Genomic DNA, 21519 nt, shown 5'->3' with positions numbered 1-21519 from the left:
GCTCCGGCCTGACAGGGGCATCACAGTATGGTAGGGGCGTAACATTTCCGTCACATGCTTGAGGTATTCAGCCAATCACAACACACTGATAGCTGGCCAATCAGAGCACACCTCGCTTTTCAGAACGATGAGTTTTGCAAAAATCTAAGTGTTTCAGAAAGGCGGGGCATAGAGGAGAAACAATAATGTACAGTATGTGGAAAATAATGTGTTTTTTTAACCTTAAACCGCATAAACACATTACGTTACACCAAATACACAAAATAATGTTCTTTTTAGCAACATCATATGACCCCTTTAATATCTCAAGTGGTACTCCCACAGCAATGAGAAAATACTGAGATGGCTTATTCTCTTGCGTAAAAAAACCACGAGCAATTTTCATTTTTTTCACAAGAGATCTCAACGATGGCTCAAACCTTGCCAAGAGACCAAAGTTCACATTTCAAAATGAGCTCAAACATTTCTCATCAGATTCTTTTAAGACCAAATGATCTGCGTTATGATATCCACATTCATTTTATAGTGTTATTCTCTGTTAATAATTCATTTGTGTCAATTCATTTTAACTTCTCCAGAGGAGAAACATCAGTGCTGGCAGACACAAAGTTGAAACTTAAATGAAACCCCATTCAGTTATGAGAACCGTTGAGCAATACAATTTTCCTCTGTTTGTTAGTCACCTACAAACTGATGTGTTTTGAGCTAACATTAGCCTAGCATAGCATTTTCTGACCTCATTCCGTAACGCTTCCAGGAAAGATCTTACAGTTGTCTTCAGGAAAGCACCGTGTAAAAGATACCATGAGCTGTTTGAGACTGATGTCATTGTAGGAGGTTGAGAGTCAAGATCAGTGGTTTAGTGCATGTCTGTCTGGATTCTATGGCTTTTTTTCCTGCACCTGTCTGTCTGAGTCTTGTGATCTGTCTGTCTGAACGCATAGGTACGTGGAGAGAACATGCACCTGCAGTTTGTTTCCTGCCAAAATCTGTTCTGTACACACACACACACACACACACACATTCCTTTAGTTGCTGATCCAGCCATGCGGCCCATTCGGCAGACGTCCATGTTGTCTATTTGTTGTCCGCTATAGTGTCAGGATGTCTGCTTGTAAATACAGCTACACTGTAAAAAAAAAAAAATCTGTGACATTTACAGTAAAATACCAGCAGCTGTGGTTGCCAGAACTTCACCGTAAAAAATATGGTAGCAACATTTTAGGTTTTACAGACTTAACTTAAATTCACATTAAAATACCGTATTTCATTAACTGATGTAATGTTAATAAACCAACATATTGAAGTACTAATATCTGTTTTGAACCATTGTAATGCACTGATAACTACCAAAAACTGGTGGTGATGAGAAAGTCACATGCTGAACCAAAGCTCATCACAAACAGCTTTTCTACGAGCTGAGGAGGGCAATACTTATATATAGAAGGCGCACACAGTGTCATTCACACAAACACTAATCCCCATCACGGTGACACACGTGATACTGAAATAATGCAATAAACATTAATTTAACAACATTAGATGTAAGATTAAACCCTAGTGTACACAACTGATGAGAAAAAACTAAGAAGAAACTATGAAGTGTCAAGCAGGGAATTCTGGGAGTGTCAATTTACGGTTTTTCACTGGTTTTTTCACTGTAAATTATACAATGCCTTTTTCTTTTTCACTTCCAAAAACCTTATTTTTAACAGTATTTTACTGTAAAATCACATTAAATGTAATTACATTTATTCACCGTATATAGTATGGAAACTTACTGTTAAGTAACCAGTTAACAGGTTTTTACTGTAGCATTTTTACAGTATTTTACTGTTAAAATCACAATCATTTTTTACAGTGTACCTGAAGCTAGCATAGACACAACAGACTGCTGGAGGCCTTCTATCTTTTGTTGCAGGCTAAGCTCTCTTTATTGTCAAGACAAAAAAAATGCATTTACATTTGTAATATGTAATACACTATGATTAAAATTATAAAAGATGAAATGTTAAGACAATAAACTCACATTTATCTTTCTGACCAAATAAATAGTCAAGAAAAAGCTGCACGGTGGGATACAGTATCCGCATTATATTAAATAGTATGGCAAATGTACAGTTCTAGGTCACCCAGCTGTTTTATTCACGCAGAATATATGCAGATAGCCTACTGCATAATGCATAAATAGCAAGTGTATTATGGTAGTATGTTATTCTAAATATAGGCAAGGTGGTTAATGACCTGGAAGCAATGCCAACTATGATTTTAAACATATTTTATACATGCAGGTACATACATATTTCATACTTCTGATTTGATTCGACTGCTAAAAGTTGGAATAGTTTTACAAAAAATGTTATTATAAATGCAAAATGTGTGCATTTATTTCCTGTTGAACATGTACGGTGTGGTTATATGACGGCAATGTTGCATACTACTCTTTGAAATCTGTAATGTTGAATAGCGTTTCACATACTGTCGAGTATGAAGTTATACTACAGCATAAGCAATACTCTTTTATTGCATTCTGAGACTATTAGGTTTAAAACGAACATTTCTGCTGTACTTTGTGTGCTCACTGTACCTCTGTTTCTGCCAGCAGCTCACTGTCTAACAAGCACTAGCTAACATCAATCTTGTTTTTTTCTACTCTGTACTCTAGACAAACCAGGGAACAAGAGACACCCCCAGACTTCTTCTACTTCTCTGACTTTGAGCGACACAACGCAGAGATCGCTGCATTTCATCTGGACAGGTAAGAGTAAAACACAGAGAGAAGGAGAGAGTTATCTGAAGGGCTCTGAAGGACGGCCCAGTGGCCAGTGTGAGAGTTTCGGGCAAGATGTTTCTGGTTTTTGTTAGCTGTATTGCTTATTTTATTGTATGTTTGTCTATTGCAGAGACCATCTGAATAACAATGAGATCATGTGACATTAAGCATTGCCAAGAGTTTATGCTTAGCATCCCACTGTGCTTACTTTGTGTTTACTCGGCCTTTATCTTCATTTGACAGAAATGTTTGGAGGTGTTTAGATATGACAAGTCTGGGATTTTGTTTTAAGGTGTCTGACAGAAATGATAAGGCTGGAAGAGACAATATTAGATTGCCAATGTATTTGAGAATGTCATCATTACCCCCCCCCCCCATTATTCTTAGAATTATAGTTACTTTTTAAGGAAATGTTATTATGTTAAATGTTATTATTATTAATAACTATGGTAACACTTTACAGTAAGGTCCCATCAGTTCATTTCAGAGCAATTCATTTGTTACAGTGTTTATTAATCTTTGATAATGTTAGTCAATAAAAATATAACTGTTCGTTGTTAGCTCATGTCAGCTCAGGTCCATTAAATAATATCAGACAATGACGCAGCTTTGGATTTTAATAATGCATTAGTAAATACTGAAATTACAATAGTAATTACTTTAGAATATTTTTTTCTTTGTTAGTTCATGTTTACTAATGTAGTTAACTAATGCTGGAACAAATGGAACCTTGCTGTAAACTGGTATTATTATTTATTATTTATTTTCTATTTTTTATTTAATTTAATTTAATTTAATTAAATTTTTATTTGGAATTTTTTTTTTTTTTTTTTCGCACCACCAATAAATAGAAAAGTTTCTAAGAAAGGTCCATTATTAAAAAAATATTGTTTTATGGTTTAAATCGAACAAGTCTGGTACTCTTACAATCTGGTTGCCTACATGACGCTCATCCAAACCGCAGTCAACCACCCCAGTAGCCTTTAAGAGGAAATTCCCCTTACAGAGACCTTTAGCTTGGATTCCTCACAGTTCTTTCACTGAAAACACCTGTAGTGCTATGATACTGCTCTGGAATGGATGTTGGCTGGGAAAAAGAAACCATATCCACACACCTCCACATTTCACATTTACGCACGAGAGCGCTCGCGCCCGCGCCATTGTGATGTCAGAAAGCCAAACCAACTCTTATTATATTCTCGCCGCTCTGCGCATGTCACTCAAGACTTCTGGACAACGGCCTGAAAAGCACTTAGTGCGATAGAGTCGATACACCTTACAGTTACTCAGAAAGTAACAAGGTGCATGTGAGTGCAGTCAGAAGTCAGAAGAAACTCCCTGCTGACTTTAACAAGAAGCCCCACAGAGAAAGGCTTTGTGGAGTCAGAGAGCTAATTGAGCTTGTGAGACCCACTCGATTTCCTCCTGAATGTTGTTGCTCTCATTTGAGGTGCCTGTCATATCCATGATGTATTTTATTTAGGGGAGGAAAAAGCATGGTATATGTCAATTCATTGTCAGCTGAGTGATAACACTGAGAGGATGTTTGCTAGTGAAATGGATATTGATATTCGATTAGTGTGAGAGCATGTGGAAATAACGGCATTTTACAAGAAACGTTGTGCTGCTACAGTACGCTCACCTTCAATGGAAACCTCCTCCACTGGCAGCTTCCGCTTCTTATTTCCACAAACGTCCGACAGAATGTTCCTAGAATGCAGTGTTTCCACACTGGGCTCTTTGTCACCCGCATCCAGAGTGACTCGGCAACTTGCGACCCCTGAGTGGTTTCATCTCAAAGGCTTGGGTTTCTGTCTCTCAGGGCCCAGGAGCCCCATGAGTCTTTGGAGGTTTAATGTTGAAAGCTCTCGCACCACACGATGCGGGATTTTCTCCGCGACGGCCCACTGCACACACAGACAAAGACTGAGAGATTAAAGGGTTAGTTCACCCAAAAATGAAAATTCTGTCATTAATTACTCACCCTCGTGTCGTTCGAAACCCGTAAGACCTTCGTTCATCTTCGGAACACAATTTAAGATATTTTTGATGGAATCTGAGGGCTCTCTGACCCTCCCATAGACAGCAAGGTAACTACCACGTTCAAGGTCCAGAAAAGTACCAAGATGATCGACAAAGTAGTCCGTGTGACATCAGTGGTTCAACTGTAAAGTTACGAAGCTACGAGAATACTTTTTTGCGCAAAGAAAACAAAAATAACGACTTTATTCCATATTTTCGTCTCTACTGCATAACTTGTGGACGCGCGTACACGACAGTATCATGACGCAAGCGTGTGGCGGCGTAATGACGTGAGTGGGAGGCATAGAGAGAGGATAATAAATATTCTACATTTATATTTAATTTGTAAGTATGTCTTGTAATTTAGTAAAACATGTTATTCTACATGTTAAGGGATAAAAACCACTTTTTTTTTTTTTTCAAATTAATAATGCAAGTTTGTGGGTTTTATTGGACATCATGTTTTGAATTTCTTAAAATTGCATTCTGTAAATTCCTCTCTCTATCGTTCAAATTCTTGAAAACTTCTTGTGAGGCGTGTTTAATTAAAAAATCACACATAATTGAAAAGGAGACAAATTCGGATTTTGCCCAACACAAGTACACAAGAAATGAGAGAAACTAGAGGCCATTTATATCCTGTGGTGTGTGTGGCCAGATGCTAAAATGCCAATAAAAGTCTAATAAAGAGCATTCACGGAGGTCTCATAAAGCCAGGGAGTAAAGAGCGGGCTCAGTTGCTTAGCAGTAGCACCTTGAAGAAAAAATCGTTACCAAGCCACTTTAAAAAATGGCTTTATTCTATGGATTTTCTGCACTCTTTATTGTTACTTCTTCATTATTGAATGCGGCAGGAGATTGAATGGCTGGTGTCACTGTTCCCATAAAGCAGTCTGTGAACTGTGCAACGTATGCATGAAGAAACACCACAGGTGCTGCATCTGATAATGCATTGCAAATAAATCATTTGACAATGTCGCTTGTTTGTGGCGTACAGAATCCTGGATTTCCGGAGAGTTCCCCCGGTGGCCGGCAGGCTGGTGAACATGACACGGGAGATCCGAGACGTGACCCGTGACAAAAAGCTCTGGCGGACATTCTTCGTATCCCCAGGTATGAGTGGCTTCCACACAGCCTTTTCTTCTATCCCATCAGCCCTTCTGATTGTTGGCTTCTCACGCATATAGAGTTCAAACAATGGGAAAATCCACGTTTCTGTGAATGAAGACAGCCATTCAGTTTCATGACAAACTTCACTGTGCCTATGTGGTTTAGAAGTGTTAGCATTTAGCAAGTGTTGCATAGTTTACATACGGCCATGTTAGCATCTTGCTATATGTATTTCTGACTGCTTATTCCTTTTCTAAGTCCATAAAGAACCGTCAAACTAAGTAAATATTAGCACAAAAAGCATGCAGTAGACCAACCGTAGACCAGCTTACAACACCTAGCCAATATGCTAGGCTAATTACAGCTCTTAATTGGGGAGTAACAAGCATGCAATAACACACGTGCAGCAAGTTTGGCAACTAAATTACCGACATTTAGATGATGTAAGCGTTGGGATGAGGCACACAGATTGGCCATATTCTTTCTCTGCAGGGCTATCATTAGCATTCTGCCGCCACTTTTCATGACAAATGTGTTTTTGTGGGAACGAGTGAAAGGGCTCCTCTTCCCCCGGGGAGCCGTGTCAGGAAGCATTTGGAAAAGGCGTTATACACAAAGATTCATCATTGGCTAAACAGCAGTGTTTAATGAGCCCTTGGTGAATCTGACCATTTTAGATCACTGACATCCTCCCTGTTGAAAAAACCAGCATATGCTGGTTAGGTATGTTTTGACGCTGGGATGCTGGTTTATGCTGGTCCTTTGCCAGCACATGACCAGCATAAACCAGTAAAAGGACCAGCTTAAACCAGCAAAGGACCAGCATAAACCAGCAAAGGACCAGCTTAAACCAGCATCCCAGCGTCAAAACATACTTAACCAGCATATGCTGGTTTTTTCAACAGGGCTTCATCACATCAAGACACATCTGGAGAAGTCACCTATTTCAAAAGCATATTCTACAATCTGTATTAACTCTATAAACAAGGCTGCTTCACAAAAGATTGTCATAGTTAGCATGTTGTTGCTTTAAAATGTGTTTACGGCCAGGGCTTGTCGGTATAACGGTATATGTGTTAACTCTTTTTCCTGCCACAAAGATACATTTGTGCGGCTATTACTGAAAAAGGCTGCTTTCGGACATTTAATTGCATGTTATTTACAATTAACTGAATATTTATTATAGTTTCAATTTATGTTAAATGCAAAACTGAACTTTAGAGTGCTTTTAACCCACTTAAGTAGGACTTCTTCATAATTACTTTAATCGTGCATTGAAACATGGTTAAAGTGTACTCCTGAATGTACTGACAAGCACTTATCATAAACTAAAATATACTTTAATGTCATTTCTATTGAACCTTGTATGTCGTGTATTTAAATCATTTATAATCAAGTACTTTACATGTGCTTTAGTATGTCAGTCAACATCAAAATAAGCGTAGCAAGACAAAAGATTATTAAACATAATGATTTAAAATGTACTTTAAAGTAAAACTTGTAATTTGACATTATTACAAAGTGTACTTTTTAAAAGTATTGTGAGTATGCAACTGTAAGATACTTTAAGTATGTTAAGAAACATAGTTATGAAAGTGTATCTCATTTAATTACACTTAAGTGCCCTTTTATTTCAATAGTATTCAATTATCTCTAAGCACAGTTTAGTTGAATATAATTTTAAAATTTGAGGGGTGTTTTACTATTTTGAGTCTTTTGTGCTTACAGTATATACTTAACAACATGGTAATGGTATGTATCACATAATAATAATTCTTGATAAATTTTTATTTTATTTTTTTACTTGATGGACGCATTTTATTTTATTTTTAAACTTGATGGACGCATACCAAAAGATATAATTATTTATAAATTACAAATTGATGCATCAGTGGAAAACAGCTGCTTCGCATTATATAAAACTTGGGTTAAATATCTGGGGAGTCCGAAAGGTTGTAGGTTAAAACCCTGTAATAGGCAATCAATGAGCTATTACCATTGTGTACTGGAAGACACTTAACCCCATGTTACTCCGGAGGGACTTTTCCTTTCTCTTTGTCTCACTGGTGGTCTATTTTAAAACCTCCAAGAACAGTTTTCTCTTTCCTGAGACCCTTTCTTCCTCACTCCTGCAGCCAACAACATCTGCTTCTACGGCGAGTGCTCCTACTACTGCTCCACAGAGCATGCCCTATGTGGGAAGCCCGACCAGATCGAGGGCTCCTTGGCTGCATTTCTTCCTGACTTGACACTAGCTAAGCGCAAGACCTGGAGGAACCCCTGGCGCCGCTCCTACCACAAACGCAAGAAAGCTGAGTAAGCTCTTTTTCTCCGCGTTATCTCGGGTCTCCACGCATCACCCCATATCTTCATTAAACTACAGTCTGGCTTTATCAGCAAAAAAGACTACTGCGGTTCTCACTTACTCTCAGAGAAATCCTATCTGTGCAGTAAAACAATGGGCCATCCTGTTTGAGATGGCAGTTGTACGCTAGTAGGGTTATATATGAGAAGGGGCAAAATGCAGCTCAAATTTAAAGGTGAAGAGAGTTTCTTAGCTGTTTTCTCTTTTGTAAGGTGGGAAGTGGATCCGGATTATTGTGATGAAGTCAAACAGACTCCTCCGTATGACCGTGGCACACGACTTCTGGACATCATGGACATGACTATTTTTGACTTTCTAATGGGTAAGTGTTGAAAGTGTTTATAAAATTTTGCTTAGAAATAGGGGAAACTGGGTAGAAAATTACTTTTTACTCCCATACGTATTTTTCGGTGTAAATTTATTTTTACATTTTTGCATTTTTTAATTAAATGTTTGTGTAGACTCGTGAAGTCTTCCATTATTGACCAAGAAAGAGAGACAGTTCACTGGACACAACTTTTGTGACAACATGCCCCTATAGTGGCAATTGATAAAAACCTGTGCATTCTGTGCATTAGCCAGCCAATCACATTGCTTAATATGGCCAATGAACTATGAAAGCCCGTTTTTGCCTTAGTGTAAAAAATAAATAGTTCATTGTGATATACAAGTTTAAAAATAAGAAATAGACACACTGTGATATGTGTATATAAAGTCACAATGTGAGGTAAAAAACAATAATAAATAAATCACATTTTGAGATTAAAAACTGTCAAATTTAGGAGATATACAGTTACATTGTGAGATGAAGTCGAATTGTGAGAAAGTCACAGTTGGGAGATATACTATCACATTGCAAGCAAATAAAGTTGCATTGCAAGGTTTTAAAAAAAAGTCACTGTGAGATATAAAGTCGCATTGCAAGATAAACACATCTGGCAGATATAAAGTCACATTGTAAGATGTGTCACGCTGTGAGATATAAAGTCACAACTGGGAGATATAAAGTTTTAATTTCGAGAAATAAAGTCACAATTTTGAGATATATATAGTCACAATAGGGAGATATACAGTTGCAAATTTAAGAAACACATTGTGCGATAAAAAGTCACACAGCAAGCTATAAGTCACAGCTAGGAGATACAAAGTCAATTTCTAGAAATAAAGTCACAATTTTGAGATATAAGTCACAATAGGAAGATATAAAGTCACACTGAGGAAGAAATAAATAAAAAAGTTGTATTGTGAGAAAGTCATTTGGGAGATATACAGTCACATTACAAGAAATAAAATAAATCACTGTGAAATATAAAGTCACATTGCAAGATAAAAGACAATTGGGAAATACAAAGTCACAATTACAAGAAACAGTCACACGTATATTAAAAAGTTACATTGTGAGATAAAAAAAAAGGTTGAATTGCACAGAAGTCACTGTTGGGAGATATACAGTAAAAGATATAAAGTCACATTGTGGGATTAAAACAGTATAGTCACATTGTGATAAAGGTCACACTGCAAAATATAAGGTCACAACTAGAAGTATAAAGACTCCGATCTGAGAAATAAAGTCACAGTTTTGAGATATAAATACAGAGATATAAAGTCACAATTATGTAAAGTATAAAGTCTCAATTTCAATAAAGTCACAATTGCAATATAGAAAGTCTCAATTGTGAGTTTATGAGCAGACTGTGGGTGGTCTCTGAGGTTGAGAGTGTTTTGATCCGTTCATGAGCCGTGTGCCCTTGAGCGAGGCTGTTAACCTCGGGTTGATCTGGGGGAATTGCCCCTGTTCAGCAGAAGTTCATGGTGCTTTTCTGTAAGGACATTGGGCCTCATTCATGAAACACGAGCAGAACGGATTTTTGTGTAAATCGTTCGTAAAGTCGTTCTGACGTAAACTTTCGAATTCATGAAAATGTTCGTATTTTCAAAATGTTAGTTGGTAGGAAAGAAATTTACACCTGCTCCCTACCACGGGAGCACTGCCATTATAATAAGTTCGTTTGCGCGTTTTTTTTACCCAGCCGTCCAATCAACGGAGGAGGGGCGGGACAATCGACCAATCATCCTACTTGTACAACAACTGAACAACAATAGAGAAGTTAATATTGCTGGTTACTGCATTTTTATATTCAGTAATATTCTTCAAAATTAGATACTAGTAATACGTTACTGCGACCAATCATCCTACTTGTACAACAACTGAACAACAATAGAGAAGTTAATATTGCTGGTTACTGCATTTTTATATTCAGTAATATTCTTCAAAATTAGATACTAGTAATACGTTACTGCCGTGGATATTTCAAATCATAGCAACCAAAGTAGAGGTCTGCGCGGGACTGTTTTTTTAGTCCCGTTTGTCAAAATACTAAATTAGTTTGACATTTTCTGTTAACACAGTAGGAAAAGTGTCACAGAGAAAAATAAATAAATACGACATCTTTCATTTAAAATTATAGGCCAAACAAAATATAAACAAAACCGAGTTGAACGTCCTTCAAGAACAGCACATCCACACTTTGCTCCATTCTTATTCTGCTCTATCACTCTTCGACAACCTGCCTGTTCTGTCTGAGGGCCGAATGCAGACCTCTAACCAAAGCGTCTCTCAGCTAGAAAAACGCTGTGCCACCAAAGTGTTCTCCAGCACCACCAACTGGCCGTTTTAAGAAGAGCGCCTGACAGTTTTTCAGCTGGCTAAAAACGCTTTGGTGGACACACGTTATTGAATATTTATTGTTAGGCATATGGCCTATTAGTGTTTTTTGCATTTATGCAATATACTGGAGCCAAACCTGAGAAAGTAGACCAGAATATTCCACTGCATTCCTGGACATGCAATTTACGTAGCTGTAATTCATAGGCGGGGATTATGCTAATGAACGCCCTATTTATGAATGATTGGAATTCATTAACATACACACGTTTAACTATCAAATCTGATGTGTACGAAGTGTTTGTGAATCCGGAGGAGAGTTTTCGGGAAGGTCCGTTTTACACGCAAATTACTCCGAATTTACTCCTATATTTACGAATGTTTCATGAATGAGGCCCATTGTGTGAACACCATGGAAACCAACTCCTCCAGCCCTGGTTGTGTGTGGATAAATAAAGATTCTGATTCAAGTGTTAACTGATTAGTCATGAAGACGACTAAAATGATCAACTGCAGAATTGGAATCTGTTGAATATAACTTAACTTAAAGGAGCGATAGACTACCTTTTATCATTACTAAAGAATAAAAGAGTTATAAGTTCAACATCCCACATCAATCCTCCTGTATTTCACTCTCCCTCTCTCCATTTTCACACTGAACAGGCAACATGGATCGCCACCATTACGAGACTTTTGAGAAGTTTGGAAATGAGACTTTCATTATTCATTTGGACAACGGCAGAGGGTAAGCCATTTTTATTATCGTATAACGTCCCCTCCGTCCTTCACACCTCACTCCTCAAAGCTCCACATGACTCCACAGCCACTTCCTTTTTACACCGAAACCATGGAAACAGAGTGTTTCTATCTTATAAGACGGGAATATGTAGATGTTGAGTGGAAGGTCAGATTGATATGGCGTCGTGTCTCGGGGTGTAATATGTGTGCTGTTGAAGGGCTCACAGTGGGTAGAAGTCACACAGGTGCTCACACAGATAAAGCATCTTGATTAAACTGACATTCTGCTCGGCTGAAGTGGCTGCTTTTTCATTCTCTACATTTTTTATGTAGAGAAGTGGGCCACTGTGAAACGCCATAGGTCTCTCAGTGCCAGATTAATCTAAGGCCCGACTAAAATTTACATGTATTTTCTTCTATTTGTGTTAAATTTATACTGAACTGAATTTCTGATGGGGTTTTACTGCTGCAAATATGTTGCAAGGTGTCAACTAAATTCTAAAGCGTCACCAAAATAATATATTTTATTATAATTTATAAATAAAAATATAACAGTAAATGGCAAGATATGGCTTTCAAAAACATATTTCAGCCCCACTGAACCACGGCAGTAAAGTGCTGTGCAATTTGACATACCAATATGAAAGTAATAGCGCAAGATGAATGTATAACAACAAAAAGTGACTTAAGTTTCCATGTTATGAGCTGGGTTTTATTTCGTCTTTAATAAAGACCTGAATGTACAATTTGGTGAGTTCTTCATGTTCTAACTTTTATGTCTGGTAAAGTTTAAATAAGTTTATAGAGACTGCATATCACACTACAAGTATGCTGGAAATGGTTGTTGAGAGTTTTAGTATCTTTACCCTAGTAAAAACAAAGTACACTTTAGCATTATTTAATATGGTAATTATATACTTTAAAATAATATACTGAATTGTGAATTTAATGCAATATTGGACACTTATTTGCATGTTAATTGCAATTAATTGAAAATGTATTATATTTTAAATGTATATTAGCTTAACTTTTTGAGCCATCTAAGTAGGACTGAGGTACATCTTTATATGTAATTACATAATTACTTCTTTTGAAATATGGTTAAAGTGTACGTCTCGGGTTACTTGACTGTAACCCTGTTCCCTGAAAAAGTGGGAACGAGATGCTGCGTTTCATTAATGCTTATGAGAACATTCTTTTTCCGACCGGTTGTGAAGCATGTGTGTCAAACACGCCAAGAATTGGCTTAAATAACCTCGGTCGGTGACATCATTGGAATGCGTGCACCTGAGAGGTTATAAATAGACGTGAAATGGACACACCTTGTGTAGTGTGTGCGCACAAACATTGCAGAGGTCTCAGAAATGACTTTGGGAAGTGGCTCAAAGACATGTGGGCCCGGAGTAGCATGGACATCCAAACTATAGAATCTGATGAACGTGTGCGGGGAGGACTTGCCTGCCACATACCACACACTTGCTGCAAGGGGACAACTCTTGCTAGTGCCTTAGGGGATGCAACTCCCCCTGGTTGAATGAACTCCTAGAGGCAAAGCTTGACCGCGTGCCTCATAGGCAAGGGAAATGTGACAACCGCCCCCTGGTTGCGGCCCCCATAGCATTTGAAAAGCTTCCCCGACTTACGCCACTGGCTGGTTCGGTGGACTTAAATCTGAAGAGCATGGACTGGCAAGTCTAAGGAGGATGGTGAGACTAACAAAGCTTGCAAATCCCCAATTCTTTTTAGAGTACTAATAGCCATGAAAAAAAGAAAATCTTCAGAGTCAGAAGCCTGACAGGCGCTGACTCTAGTGGTTCAAAAGAGGTCCCAACCAGACCCTCATGCACTACAGCTAAGTCCCACGATGAGACTGTCGCTCTGGTGGGCGGCTTCAACCGCTTAGCTCCTCGAATGAAGCGTGCGACTATGAAGGGTGATCTCCCACAGAGACCCCGTCAATCAGAGCGTGGCAAGCTGAACTGGTGGCCTCATAGACTCTGAGAGTACCAGGACATGTACCTGGGGACATTTATTTTCTCCTGCAGGAACTCCAGCACTGAAACAACTTGACAGGGAACTGGGTCTGTATGGTGTGTCATACCTGTGGCTCAGCGAAGTTCTAAAAATGCTTCCTCCTCAATATCCCCGCTCACGCTCAGATCCTTTAACAGGTCGGCCTGGTATGCCTGCAGAACCGCCATGGTGTGCAGGGCAGCACCAGCCTTACCCTCTGCCTGAAACGCATCCCCATAGATGTTGCTCTACATGGCTTGGTAAAGAGCATTGGCTTTTTGAGTGATGACGCAACTGCAGGGGGGAGATAGTCTGCTTGCGTCTCTTCCTCCTGGGGCATCATCATGTAGCCCCTTGCCTTTGCATCCACGATAGTCAAATAAATTGTCGTTGAGGGCACAAAGACACGGGACGAATATTGCTTACTCCATGAACTAGTTACCTCATCATGGAGAACACCAAATAAGGGGAGATACCATCGCTGAGGTCCCTCCCCCTGAGCCCCTGACAGAAACCTGTCATCTAGTTTGGACCGTTTGGGGGTCTCTTGCTCCTGTAGCCAATCCAGCTTTAATCTGGCCACTGAACGAGTAACTCCCCAATATTTTATCATTGCGGGAGGAGCGCTCGGAGACATGGAAGTGTCTCTCTTTAAGGGTGTACTCACACTAGGCACGGTTGCCTTGAACCGAGCGTGATTATATATAGTAGTAGTAATAGTATATGTTTGCGGTCGTAATGATGGCAGTAGCGCACACAAAATAGTATCTGTTCCGTGCTCCGGAACGCTGAGCGCTCACTATGCATGCATACCAAGCCCGAGCCCAACCGAACCGTGCCCTGGCCCACCTCTTCCAACCAGGCCAGGGACGGCTAAACGAACCGGTTCAAAACGCATAGTGTGAGTACACCCTAAGTGTACTTAAGTGGCCTTTTATTTCATTAATATTACATTATCTGCAAGTAGTTTTTTAAATAAATATGCTTTTAAGATTTGAAATACGCTAAAAGTGCACATTCAATACAATTAAGCACACTTTTTCACAAGAGAACCATTTAAAAATATCAGACTTTTTGACTTCTGTTTCTCTCTAACCCCTCAGATTTGGAAAGCATTCACATGATGAAATGTCCATCCTGGTCCCTTTGACTCAGTGCTGCAGGTGAGATTGTTTTTCTCCACTTTCAGACATCTCTTGAATTGAGGCAATAGCCTCCCAACTGGGAGAGTGACTGCAGTGCAGTAATTCAGTATAGCACCAACACAACCACATCCTGCTGTCTGCTGTGCTCTGTTATTCTAGCTGTATCCTTTATTGCACATTTACATTTATTTCCTGTGGCTGATGTTATTCTTGCTAGAACAATCTATATGAATGGTTGCAAAAAACACTGACTGTGTCCCAATTTGCATAATTCTGCACGCTGGTCATAGTACACACCACTTTGTTGCTAACATTCTGAATGTGGCTAATTTTGCTATTCTAAGGGGCCATTCACACAAAACACGTTTTGCATTCCACTGCACTACTTTTACATTGTTTTTCTATGTAAACATTCGCTAGACATTTGCCCGTTGCACTCGCGCCTTGTGTCTTTCGCAGAATCTCGCGAACAACACACTGTTCTAAAAATGCTCATTTGGCACTCGTTTAAAATAAATCCAGTAAATGGATTTTACAATTCCGCCTGTATTTTCATAGAGCTCTGTATACTAAACAGATCAGCTGATGCGGAGTTATACCTTCTACCGTTCTCTCTCTCAGAGTGAAGAGGTCGACGTACCTGCGGCTACAGCTGTTGGCTAAAGAGGAGTTCAAGCTGAGCTCTCTAATGGAGGAATCGCTACTGCAGGACCAGTTGGCACCCATACTCATCCGGCCCCACTTGGAGGCCATGGACCGCCGCCTGCGCCTGGTGCTCAAGGTGCTGGCCGACTGCGCGGAGAAAGAAGGCTTCTTATCAGTGGTGGAGAACGACCTGGAGGGACAGCCCTCCTCGCACCACCACCAGGCGCATAGAGGGAGGTAGTGTTCCCTCCAGTCAATTCCCCACCATGAGCCCCACTGAGGCTTGTGCTCGAGTCACACTCTGAATTCAGTGAATTCCACACCACCAATGCCTCTGAGGAGCCACCCTATCATATGTGACGCAGCTGACACAGCTATCAGAGGAACTCTGGGATGAAGGAGTTGTTTCTGGATGGCTTGTGTTTGAGCTGTGCTCGGAGCTGCACTATAGACTTTTCTGTTGCAACCTGGTTTGTTCGACAAGTCTGCTGATATCATTTATGACATTTGCATATTTCGAGTTGGCGAGTGTACAGAAGAGTTGGAACCAAAAGTTGGAACAGATTTGATTGTGGTTTTGGTACTCCGATCTACAGTATATATTTAAATACACAACTGTTATTTACTGTGCTCATGAAGGTCTTCGACATAAGGGCACGTAAACGAGCTTTAATAGTAATAGTACTACTGTGCGAGGACGCTTAAACACATCCTTCCCTGTGCGTTCACAATTCAACATAATTTCCTACCAGTCATCGCCTTCAGTCATCGTGTCAGATTCGGCTCATTTGTTATTTCACTTAGGGAAATTCAGAGGTGAAGTGTGCGCTTCATTTGAGGTTATTCAGCGGTGAAGCACGTGTTTAAACGTCTCCGCGGAGAACGAGAGAATCACGCTGATTGGTTCCTGTGCCCACAGTCAGTGTTTCCCATCTCAGGCCTCATGCTGAATACACCTGCTTTCTCTTAATGAGAACCTTAAGGATCGGCTGATGCTATGCTAGTGTAAGTTCATAATGATGTTAGTTGTACTTCACGCTGCAGGTTTCTCATGTCTCCGCTGGTGGAGTGATTTCAGTGCTTAATTATAGAGTAGGGCACAGGCTCGAGGGAATTAAACAAACCAATAGGATGTGTAGGGGAACTGACACCGTGTCCTAAGAGGAAACAACAAGCAACGTTCTTTCATGTTAAAAAAGAGTTTTTGTCCTAACCAGCTGACCAACGAGACCAGAGGAGTCAAATCCTGTTTCTGGAGTTTCCAACAGTGAACTTTCACTGGTCCGAAATCCTGCTTCCCATAATTGTGTATTATGTTGCGCTCCATTCAGTCAGAAGTGGGATCTGATCTCTCATCCGTTTCATTGTTCAGTGTTCAGAACATGACATAGAAAACCAAATGCTCTTGTTAGCTTTGCAGGTGTTCCATGGTTACATGATGGCCACCAGTGCAAGCATTTACTGTTCTGTGATTATTACCAGAGAGGATCAATCACAGTGTTTTACACACCTGTTTTACATCTCCCTGTGTGCCGCAATTTTTGTGTGATCATACACCCTAATCTACTATACACAAATCTCCTTAAAGGGATAGTTCACCCAAAAATGAAAATTCTGTCATTAATTACTCACTCTCATGTCGTTCCAAACCCGCAAGACCTTCGTTCATCTTCAGAACACAAATTAAGATATTTTTTGATGAAATCCGAAAGCTTTCTGACCCTGCATAGACAGCAAGGTAACTACCACATTCAAGGCCCAAAAAGGTATTAAGGACATTGTTAAAATAGTCCATGAGTCATCAGTGGTTCAACCGTAATTTTGAATAATGTCCATATGTTTCTGGGCTTTGAACGTGGTAGTACCTTTGCTGTCTATGGAAGGTCAGAAAGCTCTCGGATGTCATCAAAAATATCTTAATTTGTGTTCCAAAGATGAATGAAGGTCTTACGGGTTTGGAACGACATGAGAGTGAGTAATTAATGATAGAATTTTCATTTTTGGGTGAACTATCCTTTTAAGTTCCATTGCACTTTTCCAAAATAAGTTTTGACTTTCCGAGTTGAATAGAATGCATGTGTGTTCTGGGGCCGGATTCATGAAAATAATCTGAAGAAATAATGTCAATCAATTACTAATAAAAATGAGTTCCCTATTTGAGTACTTTTTGTAGAGTTGTTACTGAATTTGGAATTCAATAAAAAGTCATGCACACATAATCACGACCGAACATTGTTTATCAATCAGTGCTGTCTTATATGGATATTATAAGATATTTCTTAATATTGCTTAATATTTGAAACAACCCAGTAAATTTGTTACACATCTTGCCTTTGGGGATTTAAGATCATATGGCGGTTATCCTAAATAGAGGGTTATTTACAATGGTTACTAAAATATTCTTTTCAGGAATTCAAATTCTTCAAGTTTTGCCTGTAGAAAAATCTTTTTAAAAAAATGTGTTTTTGACTGTAAAACGTTCTTACTTTTTTTCTTAGGTTACAAAATAAGAAGAAAAACATTAGTCTTAAGAATCATTCATGAATCCAGCACTGATTACTTGTGGTTAGGACATGGTGTAATGGTGATTGATTTTTTTTATAATATGAGATTATTTCCTTCCCACTGTTTTGTTCAGTTTTTCGGCGTTAGTCACATATACTGACCTTTCAACAAAAGTCATTAAACATGTTTTAAGCTTCTTTTGTATTGTGTAAACTATGGCCAAAAAGGCAATAGAGTGCCTTTAATCTTTCTAGCAGTGGTGGTTGCCACTTCCAGTCTCGTTCATTCACTCATATTCATGCCATCACACTTTAAAGAAGTTTTAGTTGGTTGCTAAATGAACCTTTTTGAAGTAGACAGTCATGTGTTGTATGTTAAAAGCTCACATTGCTATTTTTTAAGAGTGAGTTCATTTGTGAGGAAATCTTATTGGGGTTTTAGGTCTTTTGGGGGGGGGCTTTAAATGAAGTCCCTGTTCCTCACAGACATTGTAAAGATGATTTGATGATAGTCTGGCTGCTCTGTGTAAAGTGTGGGGCCACATGTGTGTTTTGTGTTTAACCCCAGTGCCTGTGCAATGCTCAAGAAACTTGAATGTTTTGGGATTATTCACAAACGGACTTTTTAGGTGTTAAACTATATAAGACTCAAAGGTGTGGTTTTTTATTGGCAGTAAGTAATTATGGGATGGTCAAGGCTTCTATTAGCCAAACGGACTCAAAAATGTTCCCAATACTCTCAGTGTTTCTGTACATATCTGTAAATATGATATATTGATCCAAGAGGCTGTTTTTGGAGCAAAAAAAAAATTGCTTCCGTTTTCTTTTCCTCTCTTAGGCATCGTTACTGTGAAGATCTGTTTGCAAAATGATAAAAGTGTGCAATAAATGAAGCTATGTTGTTGAAATCTTTTATGTGCAAAGAGCAAAGTAAATAGAGATTGTGAAGGATCTACAACTTTTAATGAATGCATGAAAAATGTCTTCAGACGCCGCAATGGTCGTGGTAATTTGAACAATAGTGTATTATTAAATATTAATTACTTAATACAGTACTAAATTGCAACTTCGGCATTATAAATCTGTAAATGCATATATATTTAAACACATAACAGTTTACTATAAATACATCTCAGTACGTTCAGCAGTATACTTTAACTATATTTCAAAGACAATCGAGGTAATTATGAAATTACAAATAAAGATGCATTTAAGTCCTATTTAAGTGGGTCAGGCACCACTCTAAAGTTCAACTAACTGCATTTAATATCAATTTAAACTATAATACATTTTCATTTAATTGCAAATAACACACAGTTAAATGTACAAAAACATTACACTCAGTTTAGTATATTATGTCAGTAACAAGTACTCTTTTTAGAAATATGCTGAAGTGTACTTCTATTTCACAAGCGGTTACAGACGTACATATTATGTTTGGACTTTTCTGTTTGAACAGTCGCTTTCTGATATCCTTGTGCATATAAAGTTACCAGATTGACCAGTTTCATAACAGGAGTTATTAAATATTAGATAAAAACTAATGCCAGTAAGTGATTTTTGTCTGGTCTCATGCATGATTATGTTTTTACAAACTGAGGGGCCTAGCATTGACCTTATTTTCTGTGGTACTAGAGCTCAACCTGTATTAAGCCTGTAACATTTCATATAATACATCTCAAATGAAGTCTATGAAGAAAATATTGTGGCTGCATTTGAATAGCTTAAACTCACAACTGCTGGACTATCTGTGAAATGAGATTTATCAGCTCTGTGCTTCTTCAGATATGTGACGCTGCTTTTACTCTGACTCTCTGCCAGGTCACATACAGACACATAATACCCCTCTAATCCGTAAACCCTCTATCTCTCACACCCATATCCTGCTATATTCACTTTTATTATGTTATAATCATTAACATGCTGAGGCAGTTACAGGACACGCAGGAATGTCACCGTGACCTTAAAGTAAAAACCTTTCTGTTGGCACCATGAAGATGAAGTTCTAGTCTGTTACATCTGTTGGTGTCACCATTGATAAACAGCAATGTTTAAAATATTACATTTTACAAATGTGACCCTGGAGCACAAAACCTGTCTTAAGTGTCAATTTTTCGAAATTGAGATTTATGCATCATCTGAAAGCTGAATAAATCATCTTTCCATTGATGTATGGTTTGTTAGGATCTGACAATATTTGGTCGAGATACAACTATTTGAAAATCTGGAATCTGAGGGTGCAAAAAAATCGAAATATTGAGAAAATCATCTTTAAATTTGTCCAAATGAAGTTCTTAGCAATGCATATTACTAATCAAAAATTAAGTTTTGATATATTTACAGTAGGGAATTTACTAAATATTTTCATGGAACATCATGGATCTTTATGATTTTTGGCATAAAATAAAAATTAATAATTTTGACCCATACAATGTATTTTTGGCTATTGCTACAAATATACCCCAGCGACTTAAGACTGCTTTTGTGCTCCAGGGTCACAAATGTCCCAAAAAAAACTAAAAACTGAAACATCTGAAGTACACTAAAAAAAATACAGATAAGTTAAGTTTGGCCCATTTGAAGTACATAGTTTTAACATAAACTAATAAACTTACTGTTATGCATATTTGTCAGTCATATAAATGAAATAGGCACACAGGTAAGAAACAGGAAAGATTTCTGTATTTAAAAAAAAATAAATTAATTAAAAAAAGATTAAAAAAAAAAACTTAAGTTTTATTTAAATAATTTATCACATTTTCAAAATGCATTCAAATTGCTTAGTTTAGCTTACAAACATTCAGTTTATTTGTAGCACTGCATAAATATTTAATTTAAGTATGAATGACAAATATGCACCACATTAAGTTTATTAGTGTGTCATTGTTTAAACTGACTTAAACTTACATTTTATATCCAGTACAAATACATAAATCTTAAATTTAGCAGCAGGACATGCACTTTATTACTTGACCACTGGATGGCGGTACAACGTTTTACAAAAAAAAAAAATATATTAATAATAATAAATATGCTGTATTATCATAGCACAGCAAAATACTATGGGATGCCTTATTCTCACTGCTTTCAAAGCACCTGCAGATACTGTTGTTTCGGCTTAGTTATTCCTTCACAAAGCCAAATCATCCTGAGGCTTACATGTGAGGAGTACAGTAGGAGGTGTTTCATGTCCTGAAATGGACCCCTCTGCGCCCCGCCGAACGGATTAGACGGCAAGATGACGAAGGGCCAACTGCTGTCTCCAGGCAACAGCTTGTGGCGCACTGTGAGGCAATGTCTCACATGTGAACAAAACTGAGATGTTGATGTCGTATTCATCCCCAATTGCTAAACAGCAGGTTGCATTTCAAAAGGGAAAAAGCCTTTTTCGCCTTTCCTGAAATTAAAAAGCGCCACCTGCAATATCCAAACTCTCAAAGCTGATATTTCACACTGAAAGAGGCTTGCATTAGATCTCACTGTGCTTTTGACTTAGAGGCATTTACATTTCAATCCTAAATGGCTATCTACATGTCATT

The 21519-nt window shown here is 38.3% G+C and overlaps 1 protein-coding gene across 1 annotated transcript in view; it reads left to right on the top strand.

The window, feature by feature from the left end:
- The window catches only part of fam20ca (FAM20C golgi associated secretory pathway kinase a), a 54374-nt gene extending 37272 nt beyond the window's left edge, over window positions 1-17102 (top strand). The window contains exons 3-9 of the mRNA XM_016519616.1: window positions 2666-2758; window positions 5793-5908; window positions 8041-8221; window positions 8483-8592; window positions 11599-11680; window positions 14790-14849; window positions 15453-17102. Of these exons, the coding sequence (XP_016375102.1) occupies window positions 2666-2758; window positions 5793-5908; window positions 8041-8221; window positions 8483-8592; window positions 11599-11680; window positions 14790-14849; window positions 15453-15717 (907 nt within the window). The 3' untranslated portion in view covers window positions 15718-17102. The remainder of the gene's footprint in view (window positions 1-2665; window positions 2759-5792; window positions 5909-8040; window positions 8222-8482; window positions 8593-11598; window positions 11681-14789; window positions 14850-15452) is intronic.
- Window positions 17103-21519: the final 4417 nt, after the last annotated feature.

The sequence above is a fragment of the Sinocyclocheilus rhinocerous genome, unplaced genomic scaffold (genome assembly GCF_001515625.1).
Source record: "Sinocyclocheilus rhinocerous isolate Xijiao unplaced genomic scaffold, SAMN03320098_v1.1 scaffold1140, whole genome shotgun sequence".
Taxonomy (NCBI): Eukaryota; Metazoa; Chordata; class Actinopteri; order Cypriniformes; family Cyprinidae; genus Sinocyclocheilus; species Sinocyclocheilus rhinocerous.
This window is presented reverse-complemented; position numbering and strand designations above follow the sequence as displayed.